Source organism: Arvicola amphibius, chromosome 3, assembly GCF_903992535.2.
Source record: "Arvicola amphibius chromosome 3, mArvAmp1.2, whole genome shotgun sequence".
Taxonomy (NCBI): Eukaryota; Metazoa; Chordata; class Mammalia; order Rodentia; family Cricetidae; genus Arvicola; species Arvicola amphibius.
This window is the reverse complement of record NC_052049.1, coordinates 73,119,910-73,132,487: the sequence shown is the minus strand read 5'-3', so window position 1 is coordinate 73,132,487 and position 12,578 is coordinate 73,119,910. Positions and strand designations below refer to the sequence as shown.

At 37.5% G+C, this 12,578-nt stretch overlaps 1 protein-coding gene across 1 annotated transcript in view; it reads right to left on the bottom strand.

The window, feature by feature from the left end:
* The window catches only part of Cwf19l2 (CWF19 like cell cycle control factor 2), a 111,884-nt gene extending 99,597 nt beyond the window's left edge, over positions 1-12,287 (bottom strand). The window contains exons 1-6 of the mRNA XM_038324071.1: positions 12,175-12,287; positions 10,234-10,344; positions 8,846-8,968; positions 3,049-3,159; positions 2,055-2,174; positions 643-733 (exon numbers count right to left, since the gene is read on the bottom strand). Of these exons, the coding sequence (XP_038179999.1) occupies positions 643-733; positions 2,055-2,174; positions 3,049-3,159; positions 8,846-8,968; positions 10,234-10,344; positions 12,175-12,267 (649 nt within the window). The 5' untranslated portion in view covers positions 12,268-12,287. The remainder of the gene's footprint in view (positions 1-642; positions 734-2,054; positions 2,175-3,048; positions 3,160-8,845; positions 8,969-10,233; positions 10,345-12,174) is intronic.
* Between the last annotated feature and the right edge of the window lie 291 nt (positions 12,288-12,578).

Here is a 12,578-nt window from a genome sequence, read left to right as displayed (position 1 = left end):
CTAAATTGTATTTGAACTTATCACTGAATTGGCAATACTGAGCACTAGTGATACTCAAAAGATTTTGTCTCCGTTGAGTAGAACACAAGAGTACTCTCCTCCTAAGAACAACAAAAATTTTGTGAATCCTGACGAATGAGGAATTTCTAAAAGCAATAAAGTTGCATCATTAATGTTCATACATTATTTGCATAAATTTTAACTACATACATTTTTGTATTTTGCTATACAATTTAACAAATCAAATGCAATATAAAGTTTCATATAACCATGCTTTGTCTTAGCCCATTTAAAAGAGAAATTTGCAAATGATGGCTATTATGAACAACATATACTGAATTATCTTGCTGCAAAATATGTAATAGTAAACTTTCCATAATGACTTAAGTAAGATTTCAAAAGACTGCAGATATTTCATAAATATTTTGTTATATATAAACTCAAGCCATTCTCATAGGAACATTAAACTTTAAGGATTTGTACTCTTTTATTAGTATATAATTAGTATATATTACCTGCACAAAATAGTGGGTTTCATCATGACATTTTCACACAAGTACATAACATACTTTAAAGATCTTTACCATGCTCATTATTAGAAACTGAGATATACACACAAGTCTACAAAAAATATAAAGATACCTTTAGTAACTGCCAGTATACAATTTTCTGATGGGAGACCTGTCCCACCATCCTTCCAGTATGGATTCAGTTCTCTTTCTAGCAGTTTGGACTAGAACAAAACATTTTGAAAGGTTAGAATGTAAAAGTCAATCACCATGGAAAAGACTAAATCATTTGAGGTGGCTAACTGTTGGATATAAAAGCATCAACATATCATGTAAAAATCTTAAGACATATTATGGAACTTGCCCATAACAATGTCTAACAATGTCATGTGTCTTTATTGAACACCTACTGTTTCTTAGGACCATCAAGTCTATCTCAGAGACTTAGACAAGACATGCCAAAACTTAGACAAGACATTCCAAAAATCATGTCCTCCGATATTTCACACAAGTAGCAGCTTGATGACAATACAGTTCCACACTTATATTTAAAATTAAACTGAGAAAAAACAAAAAACAACACTGACCAAAGAACTCTCAAAATCTCTTGCTACATTTTTCAGTTATTAATCTATATCATATTTAAGGGAAATTATAAGACAATCTCTGAAAGCATTTCTATACTTTGTGGTCTCTAAGGATTTCCCATTGTTTTCAGAACATCAATGTGAAAACAATAGCATAAAAATACTTGTTTAATACTTCATATGACATTCTAAGCATCTTGAAAGCATTCTTTTAAGTAATTTGTGTATACACTAAAGGCTCGGTTGATAGTTCAACTGTAATTCATGACAGTCATGTAACAGATAATAATTGCTCAACTACATTCACCTAGATTTACACATCTAAAATGACTTTTTAAAGATAATTTTATGTACCTGTGTTTAGATGTAAATATGTGAACATGTGTATAAGTGCCTGCCCAGGCCAGATGGATTGGCTCTCCTAAAGTTAGAGTTACACACAGCCATGAATCACACACTATAGGTTCTGGGAATTGAACCTGGGTCCTCTGGAAGAGCAATACATGCTCTTAACCACTGATCCATCTTTCCAGCCCAAATCTAGTATACATTTCTTAAAAAAAAAAAAAAAAATCTATTTTTACTTAAAGTGTATGAATGCTTTGTCTGCATGTATGTCTGTGTGCCACATATATGCAGTTCCCCCAATGGCCAAAGGAGGACAATAAACCTCTAAAAGTGGAGTTATAGATGGTTGTCAGCTGTCATGTGGGAGCTGAAAACCCAATTTGAGTCCTCTGGTACAGTAGTCTATTCTTACTTATTGAACATCTCTCAAGCTCTAGGATGCTTTTAAACAGCTTTTCTACAAGAAATTTACTTTTTAAAAATTAGTTTCACATTCTTTAGTTATCACTGTTATCAAATACCATTTTAAAACATACTTTAAATAGTATTACAAATAAGGTATTTATTTTAAGGGAATTCAAAAATGAAAACATTGAAACTGCTCTCTTACCTTCTCTAGTGCTTGGGCTTTCTCCTGCTCTATTTTCCTTAGAGTTTCCTTTTCCGCTTTGAGTGATGATGAAGACATAGTTTTAACAGACATAAAATCAACAGTCATCCACTCATCCCGCTGTTTAAAAGAATGAAGCCATTTTAATCTGTACTTAAGACCTTCTTAATATCAGAGACTGCAAGCACCAAACAGGAACAAACAAGTGGTTAGCCACTCTCAAGAAGTTTCTTGTTTTTGCTATACTTAGTCTCTCCCTTATAAAAGTGCGGTAAAGAACTCACCATTCAAGTTTGTTTTAAGGAGTAAATAAAATATATATAAAAGGCAGCCAACATAAGGTCTGGCACACACACTGAAATGTTAGCTCCTGTTCACCTTCCCTCCTGTATCTATGGCTAAGTGGGTAAATTATATTCTTTCCTAGGCATATGAACCAGAACTCAAAATTTACTTGCTATTCACCTTTAAGCATTGCTAAGAAAATTGCAACATAAAGGGAAGAGAAAGAAAAGCTGAAACTGACACATCCAGGAGATTCAGAGATTTCTAGTATTTGGTAAATCCATTAAAAGAGGAAAATGCCGGGTCTGGAGAGATGGCTCAATGGTTAAGAGCTTTGCCTGCTCTTCCAATGGTCCTGAGTTCAAGTTCCAGCAACCATATATGCTCACAACCATCTGTAATGAGATTTGGTGCCCTCTTCTGGCCTGCAGGGATACATGCAGGCAGAACACCGAATTCATAATAAATAAATCTTTAAAAAAAAAAAAGAGGAAAATGCCAACAATCATAGGTGAGGGAGCCCTGTAGGGCTGCAGCACAGATAAGCATCTACCTTCCATAGCAGAAGGCTAGTCTAAACACCAGCATTCAGTATTTCTGTGGAGAGGCTTCATAAACTACTGTAAAGTATAATTCTCCTCAAGAAGTTATAATCATCAGTTTAATATCCATTAGAAGACTTTTCTCTCTAAATCAGGTGGGTACTTACCTGCATAGCATGGCTGTCACATTCTTTTTCTAGACTTCTGTCTTTCACTTTCCAGGTCTTTTCTTTGTCAGGTATCTGAGAGGGGACAGCCTCAACCCACTCTTCAGAGCTCTAGAAACATTTAGCATATACATAACATTCACAATTTGCATACTTATATATAAAATTCTGATGTTAAGTGGAAATAATTCAGCTTATTAAAAGAGATACTTTCATTGCTTTTCCCTTTTGAAAATAATATGGGAAAACCTCAAGAAATAACATGAATCCCTACTTTGGTTTGAGCCCAAAAGACATACCAAATTAATTCTTTCTCTCATGAGTTATATCAAAAGATAAAATAAAAAGCTAGGATGAAAAGCACCAAAGCAAGACTCAATTTCTACCAACATCCAAATGAACTCATAAGTTTGTCTAAATAGCACCAGGGAAATAACAACCATGTTAAGGAGTTCACTGTTTGCCTTAAGTGCAAAATTTGGGGATTTCCCTAGACCTAAACTGCAGAGATCTCTAATAACATCTGGGCTGGTTACCCTGCTCTATCACTCTCCACCTTATTCCCTTGTTAAGAGTCTCTGAATGAACTTGGCCTCAGCAGCTAGTAAGACCAAGAAAACCTCCTGTCTCAGCTTCTACACAGTGCTTGGGTTAGAGGCATGTGAAGACATGCCAGTTTACATGGGTGCTAGTGACTGAGATTTAGGGTCTCATGCTTGTATAGCAAACACTTTTACCAATTGAATCAAAACCCCGAAAAAAACTAATGCTCTTGTCTCTTCCATGAAATTCCTCAAAACTGCCTAAAAGCATTTTTAAAGAATTGTTTGTATACTGGTTGATTTTTTGAGTCAACTTGACATAGCTAGGAATGAGCCTCAGTTGAGAAGATGCCTTGAGGAGATCCAGTTGTAAGGCATTTTCTCATTTAGTATTCATTGAGGGAGGGCCCAGGCCATGGTGGCTGGTGCCATCCCTGGGCAGGAGGTCCTAGGTTCTATCAGAAGTTGGGCTGAATGGGCCAGGTGGAGCAGTCAGTAAGCAGCTCCCCTCCATGGCCTCTGCATCAGCTTCTGCCTCTAGAATTCTGCCCTGTTTGCGTTCCTTTCCTTTTGTGATGAACAGCAATGCTGAAATGTAAGCAAAATAAACCCTTTCTTTCCCATCTTAACTTTTGGTCATGGTGTTTCATCACAGTAATAGAAACCTTAAGACAAATTGGTACCAGCTTAGTGGGGTATTAGTGGGACAGACCTGATCATGTTTTGGTGAGGACTGTTTAAGGACATTGGAACTTTGGGCTAGAAGAACCAGTGAGTACTAAGAGCTCAGTGGGACACTCTTTATTAGCTTGGAAGATAAGAATGTTAAGAACAATGCAGAAGATGGAGGCCTGACTTGTGAAATTTCAGAGAGAAGTTTAAAGGGCCATGTGTTATTCTGAATTAAGATCCTGTGGTTCTGGCTACCTGGGGCTGAAGAATGAGTTGTGATCAACAAGATAGCAATATTACTAAAGCAACATTTTGCTTTGCTAGGGTACTGGATGCTGGCTCTTTAGATCTAAGAAATTAGTGGTGATTAAGAAGAGACCAGCACCACTCAGGTGAAGTCTTCTACGAAGTGTTTCCTGACAGCACAGGGAAACTATGTTTAAGAGGCGGCCAAGATGGTACCTCGTGCTGGCATCTGGACTTGGATATGTGTGAGCATCACCCAGGTGGTACTTGTTTGGAAGGCATGAAGGGGTCATGGAAAGCAGCTGAGGTTTCACACTATGCAAGGCCAGGAAAGACCATTAGTGAAGGTGCAGTCTCAGTGGCCGCTGAAAGTCCAGGACTGAAGGGGTCATGCAAAGAAGCATGAAGAGGCTATGAAAGTGCAGTCCAGTTGCAGTGAGAGATCCTAGCATTTTGAAGATACCATGGAATGACCATGAGAAACAGCAGAAACAATGGAGTAGATCCAGTCAGTGAACAGAAGACAAGTTGTATATGTTGCACAAGGCAGAGCTAGAGAAGTGATCCAAGCTCTTTGGAAGAGTTCAGAAGATCATGAGTGGATCCCAAATATTGAACAGTTGAAATTATGTTTTGCTTTGATAGTGACTGTATCTTGATTTCTCCCTCTTAAAGTAAGAACATTATTTTACAGGAGTCTACAGTTGAGAGACTTTGAATTTTGAAAAACCTTGGATTTTAAGATTGGTTACTAAAATTTTAATGTGTTTGAATTTGTAAAGACAGTGGAACTTTTATGTTCTTAATGTGAGATCTTGGGAATGAATAATAAAGGAAGAGGGTTTAGTAGTGATGTCAAGTTGACAAGGGGTCAGTTGTACTGGGTGGTTTTTGTGTGGTTTGTGTGTCAACTTGACAAAAGCTAGAATCATCAGAGAGAGGAGCCTCAGCTGAGGAAATCCCTCTTTGAGATCCAACTGTAAGGCACTTTTTCATTTAGTGATCAATGGAAGAGGTCCCAGCCCATGGTGGTTGGTGCCATCCCTGAGCTGCTGATCCTGGATTCTATAAAATGATGAGCTGAGCAAGCCAAGGAAAGCAAGCCAGTGAGCAGCTCCCTTCTATGGCCTCTGCATCAGCTCCTGCTTCCACGATACTGCTCTGTTTTGAGCTCCTGTCCGAATTCCTTCAGTGTTGAAAAGCAATGCTGAACTATAAGCCTAATAAACGCTTTCCTCCCCAACTTGCTCTTTGGTCACAGTATTTAATCACAGCAGTAGAAATCCTAAGACAATTTGTGTGTGTGTGTGTGTGTGTGTGTGTGTGTGTGTGTGTGTAGCACATGGTCTAGATATCCTGGAGTTGGCTGTTGTGAGCCACCCAATGCGAGGGCCAAGAACTACTGAACATCAGTACTCTGAAAAAGGAGCAAATGCTCTTCTGATGTGGCTCCAGCCACAAGTAAATCTGTGATTTAAGAAATACGTAAAACATATTTATGTTCTGTCATATTAACTGCCAACTGTTTCCCAAAGCAGATTCTATTTACTCATTCATGCCTTATTTTGTACTGAAACGCCATAACTTATTCATATTTACATATGAATGGAATAAAAATATTTACATATTTTTATAAATAATCATTTCATATATAGATATAAAATAATCATTTTATATATATATATATATATATAAAGTAGATACACACACACACACACACACACACACACACACACACATAGTTCTAGCCTAACTCAAGTTTATATTGTCAAGTCACTTTAGTGCCTCAATCACAGTTCTTGATGCCATGCACTAAAATGGGGATTTACAGCCTGAAACAATTGGCACTTTTGGGGAGTGGGGGGAAAAGAGGACCAGTTTACTAAAATGAAGTAAAATAACAATGAAGTTTGAGTTCTGGTGTGTCCTGTTACAGGAATTCTATAGTGAGAATTTTCTCTGTATGACCAGTGACTTCAATTCATTAGTTTGAGCCACTGGGAACTTTATCACCCAGTTCCAACTAGTCCAGATGCCATTACCACCTGCAATTTCAGTTAACTAGACACTAATGAAACTAGAGTTCACCTTACTGATCCTTAATTGATTTAGGTAGTACGTTCTATGACTACAGAAACCACAATCACTTTTGCCAACTTTGGACCCACTCTAATAACCAGACCACTGTTGCCTTCTTCATACCCTCCTAAAGGTTTTTCCAATTAACATTTCCTACATGCAAGGCAAATGATCTCTCGTCTTACCTTACCAAAAAGAAGTCACTTTCGCTTTCTATCTATTCCTCCAACCCCTGGCAAAATTACTTACAGTTGTGCTAGATCTATCCTCCTATCAACTGCTCCTGCTGCTGGTAAGTCCTCCTCCAAGGACTTTGGTCTCAGTCAAGCCACCAACCTCTCTCTTTCTGATTTGCTTCAAAGGGCTCTGATGGCCTAGAGATGTGTGAGCTTAAGCATTTCAAATCCCTTTCTTTTTGGATGGGGGCATTTCCCTGCCTTATGTATGATTGTAGGAGCAATTCATCCGCCAAATCCTTTTCTAGGACAATATTACTGAAAAAGTAATTGCCCAATCAAACAGTTCTCTAAACTCATAATTATCATACACATTAATCTAGTGACAATTCTTCAAACTTCATAAATGGCTGCCACATTTCCAAGCTCAACAAAATATTCCAGTCTTTATCTCCAGAACTTCAACTCTGCTGATGACTCACATTCAAAATTTTCAAGATGTTCTTCAGTCCAACCCTCAATGCTTACTTTTTATTTTCTTCTTATATTCTCCATCCTTTACTCAGATTTTAAGCACTCATGAGGTTCCACCTTCTCACTAATATAATTTTTATTCTCTATACACTCTTTTGCCCCCACTATTCATTCTCATTGTTTTAATTACCTTTTTTCTTCTTCCTTTATTTATTTGTACAACCAAAGCTTTAGTGACTTAATTACCATCTTGAGTGTTATGCTAAACTCAAGAACAATAAATCCTTCATTTCCATAAAGCCTGTTTCATCTGCTGAATTGATTGAACTAAACTGGGTTACCTGGCATCATCAAGTCAGGAATTACAGAATCATCTGGACCACCAATCCAAGCTGATTTTCAACTCCAAACACTAGTTAAATATTCCATGTAGCAAACACTACATCACTGCCCTGTGAGCATACCTCAATCCCAGCCCCAACTACATTTCTAGCCAAAACAGTTATTTGTCAATGAATTTGACAATGAAGTCAAATGGGCTGATGTAAAAACAAAGAGAACTAGAAAGACATTATCAGGATCTATCTTTGTGTTGAAAAGTGGAATTCAAAAAAAAAAATGGACCAGTTAGGATTATAAAGCGCTTACAACTCCAATTCCAATTCCATCTGTTACTGGGATTAAGCTTACTCCTATATTTAAATGTCTTACCTGAATATTATACCTGAATAATACATCCTTCTGACTTCTTCAAGTCTGCTAAATTGTTTAGTTTCTATAACGTGCAACAAAGAATTTCAACTAACACATATCCCCTTTCCATCTTTAAAACAGAAGTCTTAAATCAGATCTTGTCACCTTCCCAACTGAATCACCAAATACGGCTCTAGGATCCCCATTTTCCCTGCTCCCCTTCCTTCCCCAGTCTCTATACATCACACATTTGGAGTGCTACAGGGAAACCTGATCATAGCACTTATCTTGCATGGGTTCCTGTCAGTAAGACTATGTCACCTCTCTTCCTACCTGCTAATAAAACCCAAGTTTATCTGGAGAAATAATCATCCCTAAACATTTATTTGCCATCACTTTCTACACTAACCCCTTTCGTCTTGAAAATAAGTTATGACAGATTTGGCTTGCTGGCTTTTTTTCTGTGTCCTCACAGAGTAGAACTCTCTTCTTTTTGGCCGAAAAGATAAATAAATAAATTCTACTTTGAAGACTTAGATGTTGCTTTCTATGACAAAAACAGAAATACCAAAGAAAAATAGACTCCAGTATTTTAACTCTGCTCCCTTATTTTTCTAACACAATTCTTTGCTACTTTGACTTATAATTTCCAACCACTTTTATACAAGTAGTTTTCTCTCCTTCCCATGTAGTACTTCAGTATTGGTGTGCATCTTTCAGTTTCCCTGCACAGTTCATTACTGTTACATCTCCAAACATCAAAGATCAATAAATGATAATCCATTTTCTAAAACCAACAATCTCCATTGCCAGGAACTCCACATAGATGTCTCGTAAACATTTTCTATCATAACATTATTCCTTCCAGTCTACTGCTTTGCACAGGGGCAGGACTCCATCGCAGTGCTTACTCACTGAGGAACTGTCAGTTGATTCACTCTTTTCTTCACGTTTCTGCTTCTTGCTCTTCTTTTTTTTCTCTTTCTTCACTCTTTTTGAATGCTTTTCCTTTTTCTTCTTTTTCCTCACAGAGTGTTCCTAATAATTTTGAACAAGTATAAACATAATTTAAATCTTACTTAATTTTAATAGTAAGGCATTTTGAGTGGAATGAAAAATCCATGCTACAAAAAACTTTACATCTTTCATGAAAAGAAAAATCATGACTATCCATAAAAAATTCTCTAAAAAACTTGCATAGACTTTTTGTAAGATGAGCACTACTAATCAAAGTAGTAGCTCAGATTTCTTACCAGAGAAGATATGAAAAAAAGTTTTGGTTATTTGTATGTGACAGGTATTACCAAATAAATATAGATATATACATACAACCATTAAGTTTTAGTGAAAGGTAGTACAGGACCAGGACCACAGAAACTAATAAATATTAACATTTAAAATTTTCTAAAAAACAGACTTTTAATATTCTTACAAGAAAAAAAGTGAGTAGATGAAGGGTATATAACCTCAATTAAATCTTTCCATAATGTATACAAAGGTCAAAATACCAGTGTCCTCTGTAAATATAAACAATAAACATCTGCCAATTAAAAATAAAACTAACAAACAAACAATAAATAAATAATCCTACACCAATTGTGAGGGCACATGCCAGAAGGCAAACTTTTAAAACTTTGTAAAGGGAGAAAAGGAGGCTCAATAAAAATAAATAAAATAATTAATTAAATAAAAATAAAGACATGAAGCTTAAAGCATGTACTTTCAGATTTAGAAGCTTCCTACAAATAGTCCACTTATTTATAACTAAATCTACCAGCCAACACAAGTAACAAAATCTTTTCATATCATCATGAACTTGTGAAGACAGATATTTTATGGTCTAACGAGATAAATTTTAATAATACTAACCACCTGATAGTGAACATATTACTGTTAATATGAATTCAATCCCCAGAAGACACAAGGTAGGAGAGAACTGACTCAGGCAAGTTGTCCTCTGACATGCACACATGTATCATCTCTCACACACACACACACACACACACACACACACACACACACACACACGAGAAAGAGAAAGAATACATAAACAAAGAACTGTTCCCCAATATTAACTTGAAACATACTTTAAAAAGAAAAGACATAAACTAGGCATAATGGCACATGCCTTTAATCCCAACACTTGGTAGACAGCAGCAAGCTGATTTCTGTGCTTTTGAGGTCAGCCTAGTCTACATAATAAATTGTAGACCAACCAGAGCTACAAAGAAAAACCCTTCCTAAAAACACAAATCAAGAAAATAAGTCCTATTATTACTGCAAGCACAACTGGTAATATTCACCTGTGAAAACTGTTCAATTCGCTCATTCACATCAGGTAACATCCACGTATCTTCACCTCTCAATTGCTTAAGTTCTTTGCACCTTTGTTCTTTTTCGAAATTACTTTTAGCCTACAAGGAAAGAATAAAAGGATAAGGTGACAGCTGATAGATCCACTTTTCATATATAAAAAGAAAAATTGGTAGCACTTTCATATAAAGATTTCTAATGAATAAATGGTCTATTTTGACAATAAATTTGTTTCTCTAGTATAAAAAAAGATTTTTGAAAACCTAACAATAGCTTTTCTTTGGAACTACCAACCTTCAGTAAATCATGGTACAAATCACACACAATATCCTGCCCAGGTCTAGCCTTTGTCCCCCTTTCTCCCTGTCACAAATACAACTTGGAATCACTTTAGGCTTCATCACTCCTGATGCTAGTTCTTTAGAAAGTTATGAAGCTGAATTTTCCCATGCCTTTAATAGGCAATATCTGTACCCCAACACTTTGTCTCAGGAAAAAAAAAATAGTTATCTTCTTTAAAAAAAAGGGGGGGGGGATCAGCCGGGTGGTGGTGGTGCACACCTTTACTCCCAGCACTTTAATCCCAGATACCTGTGATTTCAAGGCCAGCCTGGTCAACTGAGCAAGCTCCAGGACAGGCTCCAAGGTTACAGTGAAACCCTGTCAAAAAAAAAAAAAAAAAATCCCCTCCCAAACTCCCCCCCCCCAAAAAAAAATTAGCCAGGCGGTGGTGGGGCACGCCTTTAATCCCAGCACCCTGGAGGCAAATGCAGGCAGATCTCTGTGAGTTCAAGGCCAGCCTGGTGCTATTTCCAGGACAGCCTCCAAAGCTACACAGAGAAACCCTGTCTCGAAAAAAAAAAAAAAAAGAATAAAAAAAAGCAAAAAAAAGACAGGATAGGAGCTGGAGAGATGGCTCAGAGGTTAAGAGCACTGACTGCTCTTCCAGAGGTCCTGAGTTCAATTCCCAGCGACCACATGGTGGCTCAGATCTGGTGCCCTCAGCTGGCCAGCAAGCATAGAGACAGACAGAACACTGTATACATAATAAATAAATAAATCTTAAAAAAAGAAAGGATCATACTGCTTGTTTCTAGTCAGTGGTCAACAGCCAAACAATGCAAGGTTTTCTCAAGTAGTTTCTTCTGCTTACTCATCCACTTCTCAAATGTCAAAGCTGAGTTTGATCATAAAGTAAATGCCTATGAAACTCATCACAGCTTACAAAGAATTTCCTACCAAAACTGCTGGAAATACCAGACAAACAATAATAAAGAACATTATTATAACTATTGTGAGAACAATGAATAATCACAACGGTTTACTTGTCCAAAATTTGCTGCTCATTTATTCCCTTAAAATGTGACTGGAAGAGTCATTCTTCCTGTCTTTTCTATTTCTTTTCTACTATTTTTATATGCACTCTTTCATCTTAAACCCACCCACCCCCCAAAAAATCGTTACCAAACATTCTGTTCTTCAACTAGGGTTGGAGGGATCACCAGTGTATTCAGATGACCTACTTCCAAATCAGCCGCTGCCATGACTCGGGCTGCGACATAAATGGTGGAGTCGTCAGACGTAACACACTACATAACAACTGAGCAACCCAGGCAACAGAAATGTCAAGAACAGATGGCGTAAAAGCTAAGGAAACTGGGAGGAAACCAATCGCATCTCTCTGCAAAGAAAATGAGCAAATGGAACCGGCCAGAGCATTTAGAAAACACAGCATTGTAAAGAGACCTCAGTCAGACCGGGCGAGATATTGAAGTAACGGGAGGAGGAGGTGAGCTGCCTCCCAGGAGTCTCAACTTTACGGGATCTGTGTAAAGACAGAGTCTCTGGGAGTGCTGGCCGAGCATGTAGAAGTTCTCGGTGCAAGCACTAGTTTTAAAAGGAAGAAAGAAAGCCCTGAAAAGCGGCGGTACCTGGCGTAAAACATTGTCCCTGGCAAGTCGGGTCTGTTCTTTTCGGTCTTCGATACTCGTAGCACTTTCAAATCTTACACCGAACGCCGCCATAGTTATTACTGTCGTAAAGCGAGGACGCCGTAAGGAAACCTCAGTTTGCGGCTGTCGTAATTCAGAACCCAAATCCAGATTTCATAGTAGTAGTCCAGGGCGTTACTATGGCCAACGGAGCAGGCGGATTCAGAAAAAAGTTTACTAGCCTGGAAGACTGCTGGAGGACTGACATTTTAAGTGAACTGGATTCGCTAAACGCTGAGTTAATATCAACAGGAGTTATTAAGCATCCTGCACTATATTAACTCCTTTCTTGCCTAGACTCTTAAAAGAATTCAAACCTCAACGTTCTTTTCTGACATCCTGTG